The 15,089-nt window shown below is 44.6% G+C and overlaps 1 protein-coding gene across 1 annotated transcript; it reads left to right on the top strand.

Annotated features, from left to right (window-relative positions):
- Positions 1 to 6,743: 6,743 nt before the first annotated feature.
- Positions 6,744 to 14,052, top strand: LOC137309927 (myopalladin-like; the record flags this gene model as incomplete). The annotated part of the gene is made up of 3 exons (XM_067977927.1): positions 6,744 to 6,794; positions 10,278 to 10,499; positions 13,903 to 14,052. Coding segments are annotated over 3 exons (423 nt in total), but the record flags the coding sequence as incomplete, so codon positions are not given.
- Between the last annotated feature and the right edge of the window lie 1,037 nt (positions 14,053 to 15,089).

The raw sequence follows: 15,089 nt of genomic DNA, 5'->3' as shown, positions 1-15,089 counted from the left end.
ATCCACCCATTCACCCATCGATCCAATCCACCCATTCATCCATCGATCCAATCCACACATTCACCCATCGATCCAATCCACCCATTCATCCATCGATCCAATCCACCCATCATCCATCGATCCAATCCACACATTCACCCATCGATCCAATCCACCCATTCACCATCGATCCAATCCACCCATTCATCATCGATCCAATCCACCCATTCACCCATCGATCCAATCCACCCATTCATCCATCGATCCAATCCCACACATTCACCCATCGATCCAATCCACCCATTCATCCATCGATCCAATCCACCCACATCATCATCGATCCAATCCACCCATTCATCCATCGATCCAATCCACCCATTCATCCCATCGATCCAATCCACCCATTCACCCATCGATCCAATCCACCCATTCATCCATCGATCCAATCCACCCATTCATCCATCGATCCAATCCACCCATTCACCCATCGATCCAATCCACCCATTCATCCCATCGATCCAATCCACCCATTCATCCCATCGATCCAATCCAACCCCCATTCATCCATCGATCCAATCCACCCCATTCATCCATCGATCCAATCCACCCATTCACCCATCGATCCAATCCACCCATTCATCCATCGATCCAATCCACCCATTCATCCATCGATCCAATCCACCCATTCACCCATCGATCCAATCCACCCATTCATCCATCGATCCAATCCACCCATTCACCCATCGATCCAATCCACCCAATCACCATCGATCCAATCCACCCATTCACCCATCGATCCAATCCACCCATTCACCCATCGATCCAATCCACCCATACATCCATCGATCCAATCCACCCATTCACCCATCGATCCAATCCACCCATTCACCCATCGATCCAATCCACCCAACATCCATCGATCCAATCCACCCATTCATCCATCGATCCAATCCACCCATTCACCCATCGATCCAATCCACCCATTCACCCATCGATCCAATCCACCCAACATCCATCGATCCAATCCACCCATTCATCCATCGATCCAATCCACCCCATTCACCCATCGATCCAATCCACCCATTCACCCATCGATCCAATCCACCCATCATCCATCGATCCAATCCACCCATTCATCCATCGATCCAATCCACCCATTCACCCATCGATCCAATCCACCCAATCATCCATCGATCCAATCCACCCATTCATCTATCGATCCAATCCACCCATTCACCCATCGATCCAATCCACCCATTCACCCCATCGATCCAATCCACCCATTCATCCATCGATCCCAATCCACCCATTCACCATCGATCCTATCCACCCATTCACCCATCGATCCAATCCACCCATTCATCCATCGATCCAATCCACCCATTCACCCATCGATCCTATCCACCCATTCACCCATCGATCCAATCCACCCATTCACCCATCGATCCAACCACCCATTCACCCATCGATCCAATCCACCCATTCACCCATCGATCCAATCCACCTATTCATCCATCGATCCAATCCACCCATTCACCCATCGATCCAATCCACCCATTCACCCATCGATCCAATCCACCCATTCACCCATCGATCCAATCCACCCGTTCATCTATCGATCCAATCCACCCATTCATCTATCGATCCAATCCACCCATTCATCCATCGATCCAATCCACCCATTCACCCATCGATCCAATCCACCCATTCATCCATCGATCCAATCCACCCATTCATCCATCGATCCAATCCACCCATTCATCCATCGATCCAATCCACCCATTCATCTATCGATCCAATCCACCCATTCATCTATCCATCCAATCCACCCATTCATCTATCGATCCAATCCACCCATTCATCCTATCGATCCAATCCACCCATTCATCTATCGATCCAATCCACCCATTCACCCATCGATCCAATCCACCATTCACCCATCGATCAATCCACCCATTCATCTATCCATCCAATCCACCCATTCATCTATCGATCCAATCCACCCATTCATCCATCGATCCAATCCACCCATTCATCTATCGATCCAATCCACTCATTCATCCATCGATCCAATCCACCATTCACCCATCGATCCAATCAACCCATTCACCCATCGATCCAATCCACCCATTCATCCATCGATCCAATCCACCCATCATCCATCGATCCAATCCACCCATTCATCTATCGATCCAATCCACCATTCACCCATCGATCCAATCCACCCATTCATCCTATCGATCCAATCCACCCATTCACCCATCGATCCAATCACCCATTCATCCATCGATCCAATCCACCCATTCATCCATCGATCCAATCCACCCATTCATCCATCGATCCAATTCACCCATCGATCCAATCGACCCAACATCCATCGATCCAATCCACACATTCACCCATCGATCCAATCCACCCATTCACCCATCGATCCAATCCACCCATTCACCCATCGATCCAATCCACCCATTCACCATCGATCCAATCCACACCCAACATCCATCGATCCAATCCACCCATTCATCCATCGATCCAATCCACACATTCACCCATCGATCCAATCCACCCAACATCCATCGATCCAATCCACACATTCACCCATCGATCCAATCCACACATTCACCCATCGATCCAATCCACCCATTCACCCATCGATCCAATCCACCCATTCATCCATCGATCCAATCCACCATTCACCCATCGATCCAATCCACCCATTCATCCATCGATCCAATCCACCCAACATCCATCGATCCAATCCACCCATTCACCCATCGATCCAATCCACCCATTCATCCATCGATCCAATCCACCCATTCACCCATCGATCCAATCCACCCAACATCCATCGATCCAATCCGCCCATTCATCCATCGATCCAATCCACCCATTCATCCATCGATCCAATCCACCCATTCATCCATCGATCCAATCCACCCATTCATCCATCGATCCAATCCACCCATTCATCCATCGATCCAATCCACCCATTCATCCATCGATCCAATCCACCCATTCATCCATCGATCCAATCCACCCATTCATCCATCGATCCAATCCGCCCATTCATCCATCGATCCAATCCACCCATTCATCCATCGATCCAATCCACCCATTCACCCATCGATCCAATCCACCCATTCACCCATCGATCCAATCCACCCATTCACCCATCGATCCAATCCACCCATTTCACCCATCGATCCAATCCACCCAACATCCATCAATCCATTCCACCCATTCACCCATCGATCCAATCCACCGATTCACCATCGATCCAATCCACCCATTCACCCATCGATCCAATCCACCCATTCATCTATCGATCCAAATCCACCCATTCATCCATCGATCCAATCCACCCATTCACCCATCGATCCAATCCACCCATTCATCCATCGATCCAATCCACCCATTCATCTATCGATCCAATCCACCCATTCATCCATCGATCCAATCCACCCATTCACCCATCGATCCAATCCACCCATTCATCCATCGATCCAATCCACCCATTCATCTATCCATCCAATCCACCCATTCACCCATCGATCCAATCCACCCATTCATCTATCGATCCAATCCACCCATTCATCCATCGATCCAATCCACCCATTCACCCATCGATCCAATCCACCCATTCATCCATCGATCCAATCCACCCATTCACCCATCGATCCAATCCACCCATTCATCCATCGATCCAATCCACCCATTCATCCATCGATCCAATCCACCCATTCACCCATCGATCCAATCCACCCATTCACCCATCGATCCAATCCACCCAACATCCATCGATCCAATCCACCCATTCACCCATCGATCCAATCCACCCATTCATCTATCGATCAAATCCACCCATTCATCTATCGATCCAATCCACCCATTCACCCATCGATCCAATCCACCCAACATCCATCGATCCAATCCACCCATTCACCCATCGATCCAATCCACCCATTCATCTATCGATCCAATCCACCCATTCATCTATCGATCCAATCCACCCATTCACCTATCGATCCAATCCACCCAACATCCATCGATCCAATCCACCCATTCACCCATCGATCCAATCCACCCATTCACCCATCGATCCAATCCACCCATTCACCCATCGATCCAATCCACCCAACATCTATCGATCCAATCCACCCATTCATCCATCGATCCAATCCACCCATTCATCTATCGATCCAATCCACCCATTCACCCATCGATCCAATCCACCCATTCACCCATCGATCCAATCCACCCATTCACCCATCGATCCAATCCACCCATTCACCCATCGATCCAATCCACCCATTCACCCATCGATCCAATCCACCCATTCACCCATCGATCCAATCCACCCATTCACCCATCGATCCAATCCACCCATTCACCCATCGATCCAATCCACCCATTCACGCATTGATCCAATGCACCCAACATCCAGCGATCCAATCCACCCATTCACCCATCGATCCAATCCACCCAACATCCATCGATCCAATCCACCCATTCACCCATCGATCCAATCCACCCATTCATCTATCGATCCAATCCACCCATTCATCCATCGATCCAATCCACCCATTCACCCATCGATCCAATCCACCCATTCACCCATCGATCCAATCCACCCATTCATCCATCGATCCAATCCACCCATTCACCCATCGATCCAATCCACCCAACATCCATCGATCCAATCCACCCATTCATCTATCGATCCAATCCATCCATTCACCCATCGATCCAATCCACCCATTCACCCATCGATCCAATCCACCCAACATCCATCGATCCAATCCACCCATTCATCTATCGATCCAATCCACCCATTCATCCATCGATCCAATCCACCCATTCACCCATCGATCCAATCCACCCAACATCCATCGATCCAATCCACCCATTCATCTATCGATCCTATCCACCCATTCACCCATCGATCCAATCCACCCATTCACCCATCGATCCAATCCACCCATTCACCCATCGATCCAATCCACCCAACATCCATCGATCCAATCCACCCATTCATCTATCGATCCAATCCACCCATTCACCCATCGATCCAATCCACCCATTCACCCATCGATCCAATCCACCCAACATCCATCGATCCAATCCACCCATTCATCTATCGATCCTATCCACCCATTCATCCATCGATCCAATCCACCCATTCATCTATCGATCCTATCCACCCATTCATCCATCGATCCAATCCACCCATTCACCCATCGATCCAATCCACCCATTCACCCATCGATCCAATCCACCCATTCACCCATCGATCCAATCCACCCATTCACCCATCGATCCAATCCACCCATTCACCCATCGATCCAATCCACCCATTCACCCATCGATCCAATCCACCCATTCACCCATCGATCCAATCCACCCATTCACCCATCGATCTAATCCACCCATTCACCCATCGATCCAATCCACCCATTCACCCATCGATCCAATCCACCCATTCATCCATCGATCCAATCCACCCATTCATCCATCGATCCAATCCACCCAACATCCATCGATCCAATCCACCCATTCACCCATCGATCCAATCCACCCATTCACCCATCGATCCAATCCACCCATTCACCCATCGATCCAATCCACCCATTCACCCATCGATCCAATCCACCCATTCACCCATCGATCCAATCCACCCATTCACCCATCGATCCAATCCACCCATTCATCCATCGATCCAATCCACCCATTCACCCATCGATCCAATCCACCCATTCATCTATCGATCCAATCCACCCATTCACCCATCGATCCAATCCACCCATTCACCCATCGATCCAATCCACCCATTCATCTATCGATCCAATCCACCCATTCATCCATCGATCCAATCCACCCAACATCCATCGATCCAATCCACCCATTCACCCATCGATCCAATCCACCCATTCATCCATCGATCCAATCCACCCATTCACCCATCGATCCAATCCACCCATTCACCCATCGATCCAATCCACCCATTCACCCATCGATCCAATCCACCCAACATCCATCGATCCAATCCACCCATTCACCCATCGATCCAATCCACCCATTCACCCATCGATCCAATCCACCCATTCACCCATCGATCCAATCCACCCAACATCCATCGATCCAATCCACCCATTCACCCATCGATCCAATCCACCCATTCACCCATTGATCCAATCCACCCATTCATCTATCGACGCATTCAATCCATCCATCTAAGTCATCCTTCAAATCCATCCAACCAATCCGAGTCATCCATCCGTCCAATCATCCAATCCACCTTTCTACTCTTTCCTTCCATCCACCAGTCTAATTCATCTGTCAAATTCTTCCAATCCATCCACCCAATCCATGCATACAAGCTATCCACCCAGCCAATCCATCCATCCATGCCTTCCATCCAATCCATCCATCCCACCCATCCATCTATCCAATTCATCCATCCATCAATCTATTCATCAACCCAATCCATCCAGTCTATCCACCCATCCATCCAGTCTCCCCACCTTTCTATCGATGGATACATCCAATACATGCATTTATCCATCTATCTATACGTTCATCCATCCAATCCAATCTAACCAGTTGTCCATCCATCTACCCCATCCATCTGTGCATCTATCTATTGTTCTTACTTATTTACAGATTCCCAATGAAGGTTCCCCATGATCCAAGGGCTCGGTTCTTGTTTTGATCAAATTTAAAGCATTTAGATTCAGACATTTATTAAACTCTTTTTACCCCTGCAGGATTTTAAATATCTGATCGAATCAACTCGCAACAGTCTTGGTCAACAACAGGTTAAGTCCAAAGCCACGTTTTACTATTTCTTCTTTATTTTCAGAACCGTATCTCATCATTCTTTTCTACATTACTAGATGTGGTGTTCGGGCACATTGCTGCCAACTGCATGAGGAATCAATGTGCCAGCTCGTGGTCATGAAGAGTGAAGCTGTCTTTTGGAGATGAAATCTTTGGGGAGCCTTCAATCCTGCAATTGCAATGTTGCTTGCCTGAGCCCCCTCAGTGGTCATTGGTCAAATGTTGCATGCTGTCTTGCTGTTTAATTTCTTTACACCTGCTAAATTTATCTGACTGTCTTCTGATCTGCTTTCTCTTTTCAAAAGAACCTTTTCTTCACATTGGTTCAAAATGCACCATGAAAGTTCGATCCTAAAACTAACAACAGAATTCTCTAGCGTCGTGATCCTGTCACTGACTGATAAATTAAACTATACAATATTGTAGTTACCTATCATCCCCATCTCAAGCTTCGCTGGTCTAAACTGGCTCTCTATTCCCCAATGCATCGATTTCAAAATCCTCATCTTTATTTCCGAATCCCTCCATAGCCCTATCCCACCATAACTCTGTGACCTCCTGCACACTTATTTCCCATCCTGGGCCCTTTGTTCCCTATAACTCTGACCTCCTGTGCATTCCCCCCACCCCTTCCTCCATTGCACCACTCTCTGTAACACTGACCCCAAGCCCCTCCACCTCACTTCCTTTTTCTCCACCTTTAAACACCTTTTCATAACCAACCTATTTGTTCATAACTTTGCACACCTCTCCTGCTCTACCACTTATGCTCTGTTCATCATTTTTCTCCTTTATGAGGTTGCTTGGAGAACTGGAGGACATGGCTTTAAACTTAACAAGCACAAGCAAGATTTAAGATTAGATTGTGAGATGAGATGGTTTGGTTTCACAGAGTAGCTTACATGTGAAACAGACAATGAATAACCCCTTCAAAATATCTGGCTGGGAACAGGATTGGAAGTTACGGAGATGGGGAAAATGCTGGAAATGCACAGCAGATCTGCATGGAGAAAGACAGATTGTTGTTTAAGTAGGACTCGTTATCAGAACTGGAAAGTCACGCAAACACTTTAGAAGGGTTGGAAAAGGAAGAAAAAGAAACAGATATGGGGAAAAGAACAAGCAAAGTTTGAGAGGCTCAAATATTCCATGGAATATAGTGGCCTGGAAATAGCTCATGAAATAACGGCGATGCTATCAGGGCTCACCGTTATTTCAGGGCAAATGGAACAGCAAGTTCCGGTGAGCGTGCATGCGCAGTCAAACGCAGAAATCTGGAAATTGCTCTACCATTTGCCCTGCTCGTTTGAAAGCTTTGCGTTAAAGAGATGTCACCGACTGGAAACAAACTAATCTCTCCATAAAAAAGCACGCTGGTTTTTTTAGGTCTAAACTACCTTTAATGGCATGGTAAGTATTAATGACTGCCAGACAACTTCTCTGACACTGAAAATTAACTTTTAAAACTGTGGAGTCTCAATCCTCCCGATATTAGTTGTTGCTGGGGATATCTAAAAAAAAATTTTTAAATTTAAAATTATTATTTTTTATTTATTCTTTCTGTCCCTTTTGCCTGTCTTTTAGTCTTACCCTCTCTTTATTTCACTTTCTCTAACTAATTTTATAGAGAATTTATTGATCTACCTGACACTTCCCGATTCTTAGTCTGCGTGGCTTGTGTGAAAGTGGCTTTCACTTCCTGGTTCTGACTGCGCGGCTTGTCAATGATGCTTCCAGCTATTGGTTGAGGGGAGAGAGCGATCCTTTCCCCGCGTGCACAGCTCAGAGAAGCCCGGGAAAGACTCCTGCACTTCTTACAGGTCTCCATTAAAGCAAGTTGGCGCCCAGAAGCCCGCAAAAAGTTTGTGGGTGAGTTAGTTACTTACGAGTGGCGGCAACATCCATTTGCCACTCAGTGCAATTTCCAGGCCAGTGGCTCTTGCGCTGCTGCCTTTCGCAGACAAGATTCTCCTGGATTAAATAGTGGAAATGTGGAGACAGAGGCATATTCTGGAATTTTGCTCACTTATCTGTATACTGAATTTTCCCTCGGGAGATTAAATGGGTGGGATAGTCTCCAAGATAAGGTGGATTGAGCATGGACTGGAAACAGAGAACCTAATGCTCTTTTCTTGCTCTGTGCTTTCATATGCCTTTATTCACACTGCTCCTTCCCCCCTCATCAGTCCACGTGGTGATATCAGTGACACTGTGCTGCTTGTGCTTTGTTGTGAGATGGGATGGGCAGAGAGTGAACAATAGTTCCACCAGCGTGATCTCCTTACCTGTTTGAAAGTAAAGGTTTGGAGCTGCTGTTTTTATTACAGAAATCCTTAATGTTTGTTTCAAACAAGAAATACTGCAGCAGGAAAGAAATTACTTCAGGTCAAAAATTTTTAATTTTAAACTGCTATAAATTTGGAAAAAAGTAAATTTGCATTTATCATGGAAGCTGATTTATAAACTTATTTTAACATTAAATATTTCACTATTAAGATTGAGTAGGCTCATCAAGTGTCTGGAATAGTGTAACCCAGAAAAGATTGTCCTACACAGAGAAAAGGCACAGTGATATAGTCCTTTACAATAACTATTTTCTAAAATGTTCCTATTCAAACTTTACTTTTTAACTCAATTTGACCAAGTTGTCTAACATATACAAACTTTTTTGAAATTCAGACATATGATTTAAAATCTATAGATTTATGGTTTTGGCGATGAAACAATGCAGTCAGTCAGTTCTAGCCAACAGTTTGTGCTTTGAAAGCATCTGGACAGAGATAATACAATATGCATAGCAGGCTTAAAGCTTTTAACATCTGCAGCTTAATAGGAGTTTGACTATTTGTTGTTCATTGTTAGTGTCTTAGCTGCTTCTTCATTTGAATCCTTTTATATGTGAAATAAAGAAAAGATACAGCAGCTAACTGAGATCCTTGGCAAATCTAAACTTATATTTCAGTTTGTCAGTTAATACTAACATTTGATTCCATTTTTATATATAACAAATGTATGCAAAAGCTGCAAGGTACATGTTCAGTTACCTTAAATATATCAAGAACTGACAGATTGTTTTCATTATTAAGAATACACTGGCCATAAGCAGATTCATTGTCAACCATTGTACACCTGTCTAGAGTTGCCATGTCTGCCAAAGCAGTTGTATTGTAGCATATAAAAGTTGCTGTTTCTGCTCTACAGCTGTTCTGTGCTCTCTGTTACTCATAGTCCTACCTTGTACCTTTAAAGTTGTGGTCAGTTTGTTACTGTGTCGGCCTTCTCAGCACTTAGCATGCAATCTTTCTTGCTATGCTGCCTTAGCCACAAATGCTATTGCTTTTTTCCCAACAGCCTGGATTTTACTACAGTTCTTCAGCTCAAAATTCTGCCTTATTCCTCAATTGCATCCATACAATAAGTGTTTCAGGGTATTAATGTGTGTGGGAAATCTCTGTTTCTAGGAATACAGGGTGTCCGGCTTTGAACAAAGACTGATGAATGAAATTGAATTTCGCTTGGAGAGAACTCCTGTGGACGAATCTGATGACGAAATACAACATGAGGATATTCCTACAGGGAAGTGCATCGCACCAATCTTCGACAAGAAACTCAAACATTTCCGAGTCGTTGAAGGATCACCTGTAACAATCAGCTGCAAACTTGTGGGGATACCAGTGCCAAAAGTAAGCCTTTTACTTTCTGTGATATTTAAACCATCAACACTATTGTTTCCCTTCAGACCCAGCTCCCACAATGCTTGCTACAGTTAGTCATTATTGTCTAAATATAGAATCATAGAAAGGTTACAGCATGGAAGGAGGCCATTCGGCCCGCCGAGTCTGTGCCAGCTCTCTGCAAGAACAATCTAGCTAGTCCCATCCCTCCGCCCTTTCCCCATAGCCCTGCAAATTTTTTCCCTTCAAGTATTTATCCAATTCCCTTTTGAAAGCCATGATTGAATCTGCCTCCACCACCCTTTCAGGCAACACATTCCAGATCATAGCCACTAGTTACATAAAAAAGTTTTTCCTCATGTTGCTTTTGGTTCTTTTGCCAATCACCTTAAATCTATGTCCTCTGGTTCTTGACCCTTCCACCAATGGAAACAGTTTCTCTCTATCTACACTGTCTAGACCCTTCATGATTTTGAATACCTCGATCAAATCTCCTCGCAACCGTCTCTGTTCCAATGAGAACAACCCCAGCTTCTCCAGTCTATCCACATAACTAAAGTCCCTCATCCCTGAAATCATTCTAGTAAATCTCTTCTGCACCCTCTCTAAGGCCTTCACATCCTTCCTAAAGTGCGGTGCCCAGAACTGGACACAGTAGTCCAGTTGTGGTCAAACTAGTGTTTTATAAAGGTTCATCATGATTTTCTTGCTTTTGTACTCTATGCCTCTATTGATAAAGCCCAGGATTCCGTATGCTTTTTTAATCGCTTTCTCAACCTGCCCTGCCACTTTCAACGATTTGTGCGCATATATCCCCAGATCTCTCTGTTCCTGTACCCCTTTTAGAATTGTACCCTTTAGTTTATATTGCCTCTCCTCATTCTTCCTACCAAAATGTATCACCTTGCACTTTTCTGCGTTAAATTTCATCTGCCACGTGTCTTGCCCATTCCACCAGCCTGTCTATGTCCTCTTGAAATCTGTCACTATCCTCCTCACTGTTCACTACACTTCCAAGTTTTGTGTAATCTGCAAATTTTTTAATTGTACAAGTCATTAATGTATATCAAAAAAAGCAGTGGTCCTAGTACCAACCCCTGGGGAACAACACTGTATACCTTCCTCCAGTCTGAAAAACAATCGTTCACCACTACTCTCTGTTTCCTGTCACTTAGCCAATTTCGTATCCATGCTGCCACTGCCCTTTTTACTCCAAGAGGTCCAACTTTGATGACAAGCCTATTATTTGGAACTTTATCAAATGCCTGGAAATCCATCTACACCACATCAACTGCATTGCCCTTATCGACCCTCTCTGTTACCTCATCAAAAAACTCAATCAAGTTAGTTAAACATGATTTGCCTTTAACAAATCCGTGCTGGCTTTCCTTAATTAATCCACACTTATCCAAGTGATTGTTAATTTTGTCCCGGATTATCATTTCTAAAAGTTTCTCCACTACTGAGGTTAAACTGTCTAGCCTGTTGTTGCTGGGTTTATCCTTACACCCTTTTTTGAACAAGGGGGTAACATTTGCAATTCTCCAGACCTCTGGTACCGTATCTAAGGATGATTGGAAGATTATAGCCAGTACCTCCGCAATTTCCATCCTTACTTCCCTCAGCAACCTTGGATGCATCCCATCTGGACCGGGTGATTTATCTACTTTGAGTACAGCCAGCCTTTCTAGTACCTCTTTTTCAATCCAGTATCTCAATTACCTCCGCTTTTACTGTGATTTTGGCAGCATCTTCTTCCTTGGTAAAGACAGATGCAAAGTACTCATTTAGTACCTCAGCCATTCCCCCCAATAAGTAGATCTCCTTTTTGATCCCTAATCGGGACAACCCCTCCTCTTACTACCCATTTACTATTTATGTGCCTATAGGAGACTTTTGGATTCCCTTTTATGTTGGCTGCCAGTCTGTTCTCATACTCTCTCTTTGCCCCTTTTATTTCCTTTTTCACTTCCCCTCTGAACTTTCTATATTCAGCCTGATTCTCCTGACATTTGTCATATGCCCCTTTTTTCTACTTCATCTTATTCTCTGTCTCTTTCGTTATCCAGGGAGCTCTGGCTTTAGTTGCCCTACCTTTGCCCTCGTGGGAATGTACCTAGACTGTACCCGAATCATCTCCTCCTTAAAGGCCGCCCATTGTTCGATTACAGTTTTACCTGCCAGTCTATGATTCCAATTTACCCGGGCCAGATCCGTTCTCAACCCACTGAAATTGGCCCTCCTGTAATAAAGTATTTTTACTCTAGATTGCTCCCTGTCCTTTTCCATAGCTAATCTAAACCTTCTGATTCTATGATCACTGTTCCCTAAATGTTACCCCTCTGACACTTGCTCCACTTGGCCCAGCTCATTCCCCAGAACCAGATCCAGCAATGCCTCCTTCCTCGTTGGGCCAGGAACGTACTGGTCAAGAAAGTTCTCCTGAACACACTACAAAAATTCCTCTCCCTCTTTGCCCTTTATATTATTATTAAACCGGTCTGTATTAGGATAATTGAAGTCCCCCGTTATCACTACTCTATGGCTTTTGCACCTCTCTGTAATTTCCCTGCAAATTTGTCCCTCTATCTCCTTCCTACTAGTTGGTGGCCTATAGAATACACCCAGTAGTGTAATGGCACCTCTATTCTTTCTTAACTCTAACCAAATAGATTCTGTCCTTGACCTCTCCATGACATCCTCTCCCTCCAGCACTGCAATATTCTCCTTAATCAACACTGCCACCCCTTCCCCATCACTCCTTTCTTCCCTTCCCTATCTTTCCTGAACACATTGTATCCAGGAATATTTAGTACCCAATCCTGCACTTTTTTGAGTCAGGTCTCTGTTATCGTCATTACATCATATTCCCATGTGGCTAATTGCGTCTGCAGCTCACCAACCTTATTTACTATGTTGCGTGCGTTAACAAACATGCACTGTAAACTGATCTTAGACCTTCTTGTATTCTCTCTTAGTCTGTTCCCATCTAATACCATGCTATGTGCTATCGGTCTCTCACACTCCTTTGTGCACCTTGTTTCTTCTTTCCAGTGGTGCATCCTGGTGCCCATCCCCCTGTCAAATTAATTTAAACCCTCCCCCACAGCAGTAGCGAACCTCCCCGCGAGAACATTGGTCCCAACTCTGTTGAGGTGCAACCCGCCCAGCCTGCACTTCCCCCAGAACTGGTCCCAATGCCCCAGGAATCTAAAGCCCTCCTTCCTGCACCATCTCTCCAGCCATGCATTCATCTGCTCTATCCTCCTATTTCTATACTGACTAGCGTGTGGCACCGGGAGTAATCCGGAGATTACTACCTTTACATTTATTTTATTTGAATATATACTTGCTGTAATACAGCCAAACGCATCCAGTTACAATAACTAGTTCTCATACTTTACAACGCTAGGTATACTGGTTTAAAGATGGCAAACAAATTTCCAAGAAGAATGAACATTTTAAGATGACACGAGAAGGTGATGGTGCATGTTCATTGTACATTGAATCAGTCACTAATGATGATGACGGAAACTACACAGTTATGGCAGCAAACCCCCAGGTAAGCACTAAAATCTTCAACTGGAATGTATGATCTCTCAGCTCATCTTCTGTTTGCATTGCGATCTATATCAGTGAAAAAGAAATCTTGCATTGTGCATGTTCAAATAGTAAAGTACGGAGTGGTGGAGGTCCTATATTTCTGCTCCTTCATCATCATGTACCCATTGAATGGTTGTACCTCTGAGTCATTTCAAACCATGCAACCCATTGTGTTATCAGCTGATCCTGATGTGACTGTAGATAGAGTGCATTTAGGGTATCAGGATGTTTCCATCTTTGTTATTGTTATTTATGTGATCAATAGACAGTAAATGCTTTCCAGACCACCCCTTTCAGTGGGATGCTTAGTTTGGTTGCTATTCAGAAAGGTCCTGGAAGCTACACCTTATTACACGCTGCAACCAATTTGTTTCATGGGTAACTGACAGGTCAATGAAACCCTGTTTGACCTTCAGAACTGTTCCCAAATATGCCCTGGAGTATCATGGAAATATTCCAACTACTCTAAAGCTGTCCTTTTCGTGTACTTGTCCTGAGGTACTGGGCTGTGAGAAGGTACATTTGTGGCTCCTCTCTTGCTGGGGGAGAGGGTTGGGGAAAACCTGGATCATTCTCTAAAGAGAGAAGAGGGAGGGACGGTGAACTGCTATCCTGTTCTGATGTGTACTAAATATACAGTTTGTTCTTAACCACACTCTTACATCTGGAGTTGCTCTGGCAGTAGGTGAAGATTCTGTTACTTGGTACTGTATGTCATGAACAAATAATACCTTGAGGCTTAAATACAATTTCTTTGCAAAATGTTCATTTCATTTGCTTTCAGTTTTTTTTACTTCATGCATTTTGTTTACTTTATTAGTTTTTTTGTAGTTCCTTTCATTTTCTTTCTGCTTCTGTTTTTTTTCACTACTGAACCCCTTCTCTCTTTCACTCCTCTCTCACTGTACAGTTTTCCCTCTCTCATTCTTAAAAGATCAAATTTTTACCTATAATTCATTGCTGAGGCACAACCCCTCAATAAGGCTTTAAGTCATT

This window comes from Heptranchias perlo, unplaced genomic scaffold (genome assembly GCF_035084215.1).
Source record: "Heptranchias perlo isolate sHepPer1 unplaced genomic scaffold, sHepPer1.hap1 HAP1_SCAFFOLD_1918, whole genome shotgun sequence".
NCBI classification, from domain to species: Eukaryota; Metazoa; Chordata; class Chondrichthyes; order Hexanchiformes; family Hexanchidae; genus Heptranchias; species Heptranchias perlo.
This window is presented reverse-complemented; position numbering and strand designations above follow the sequence as displayed.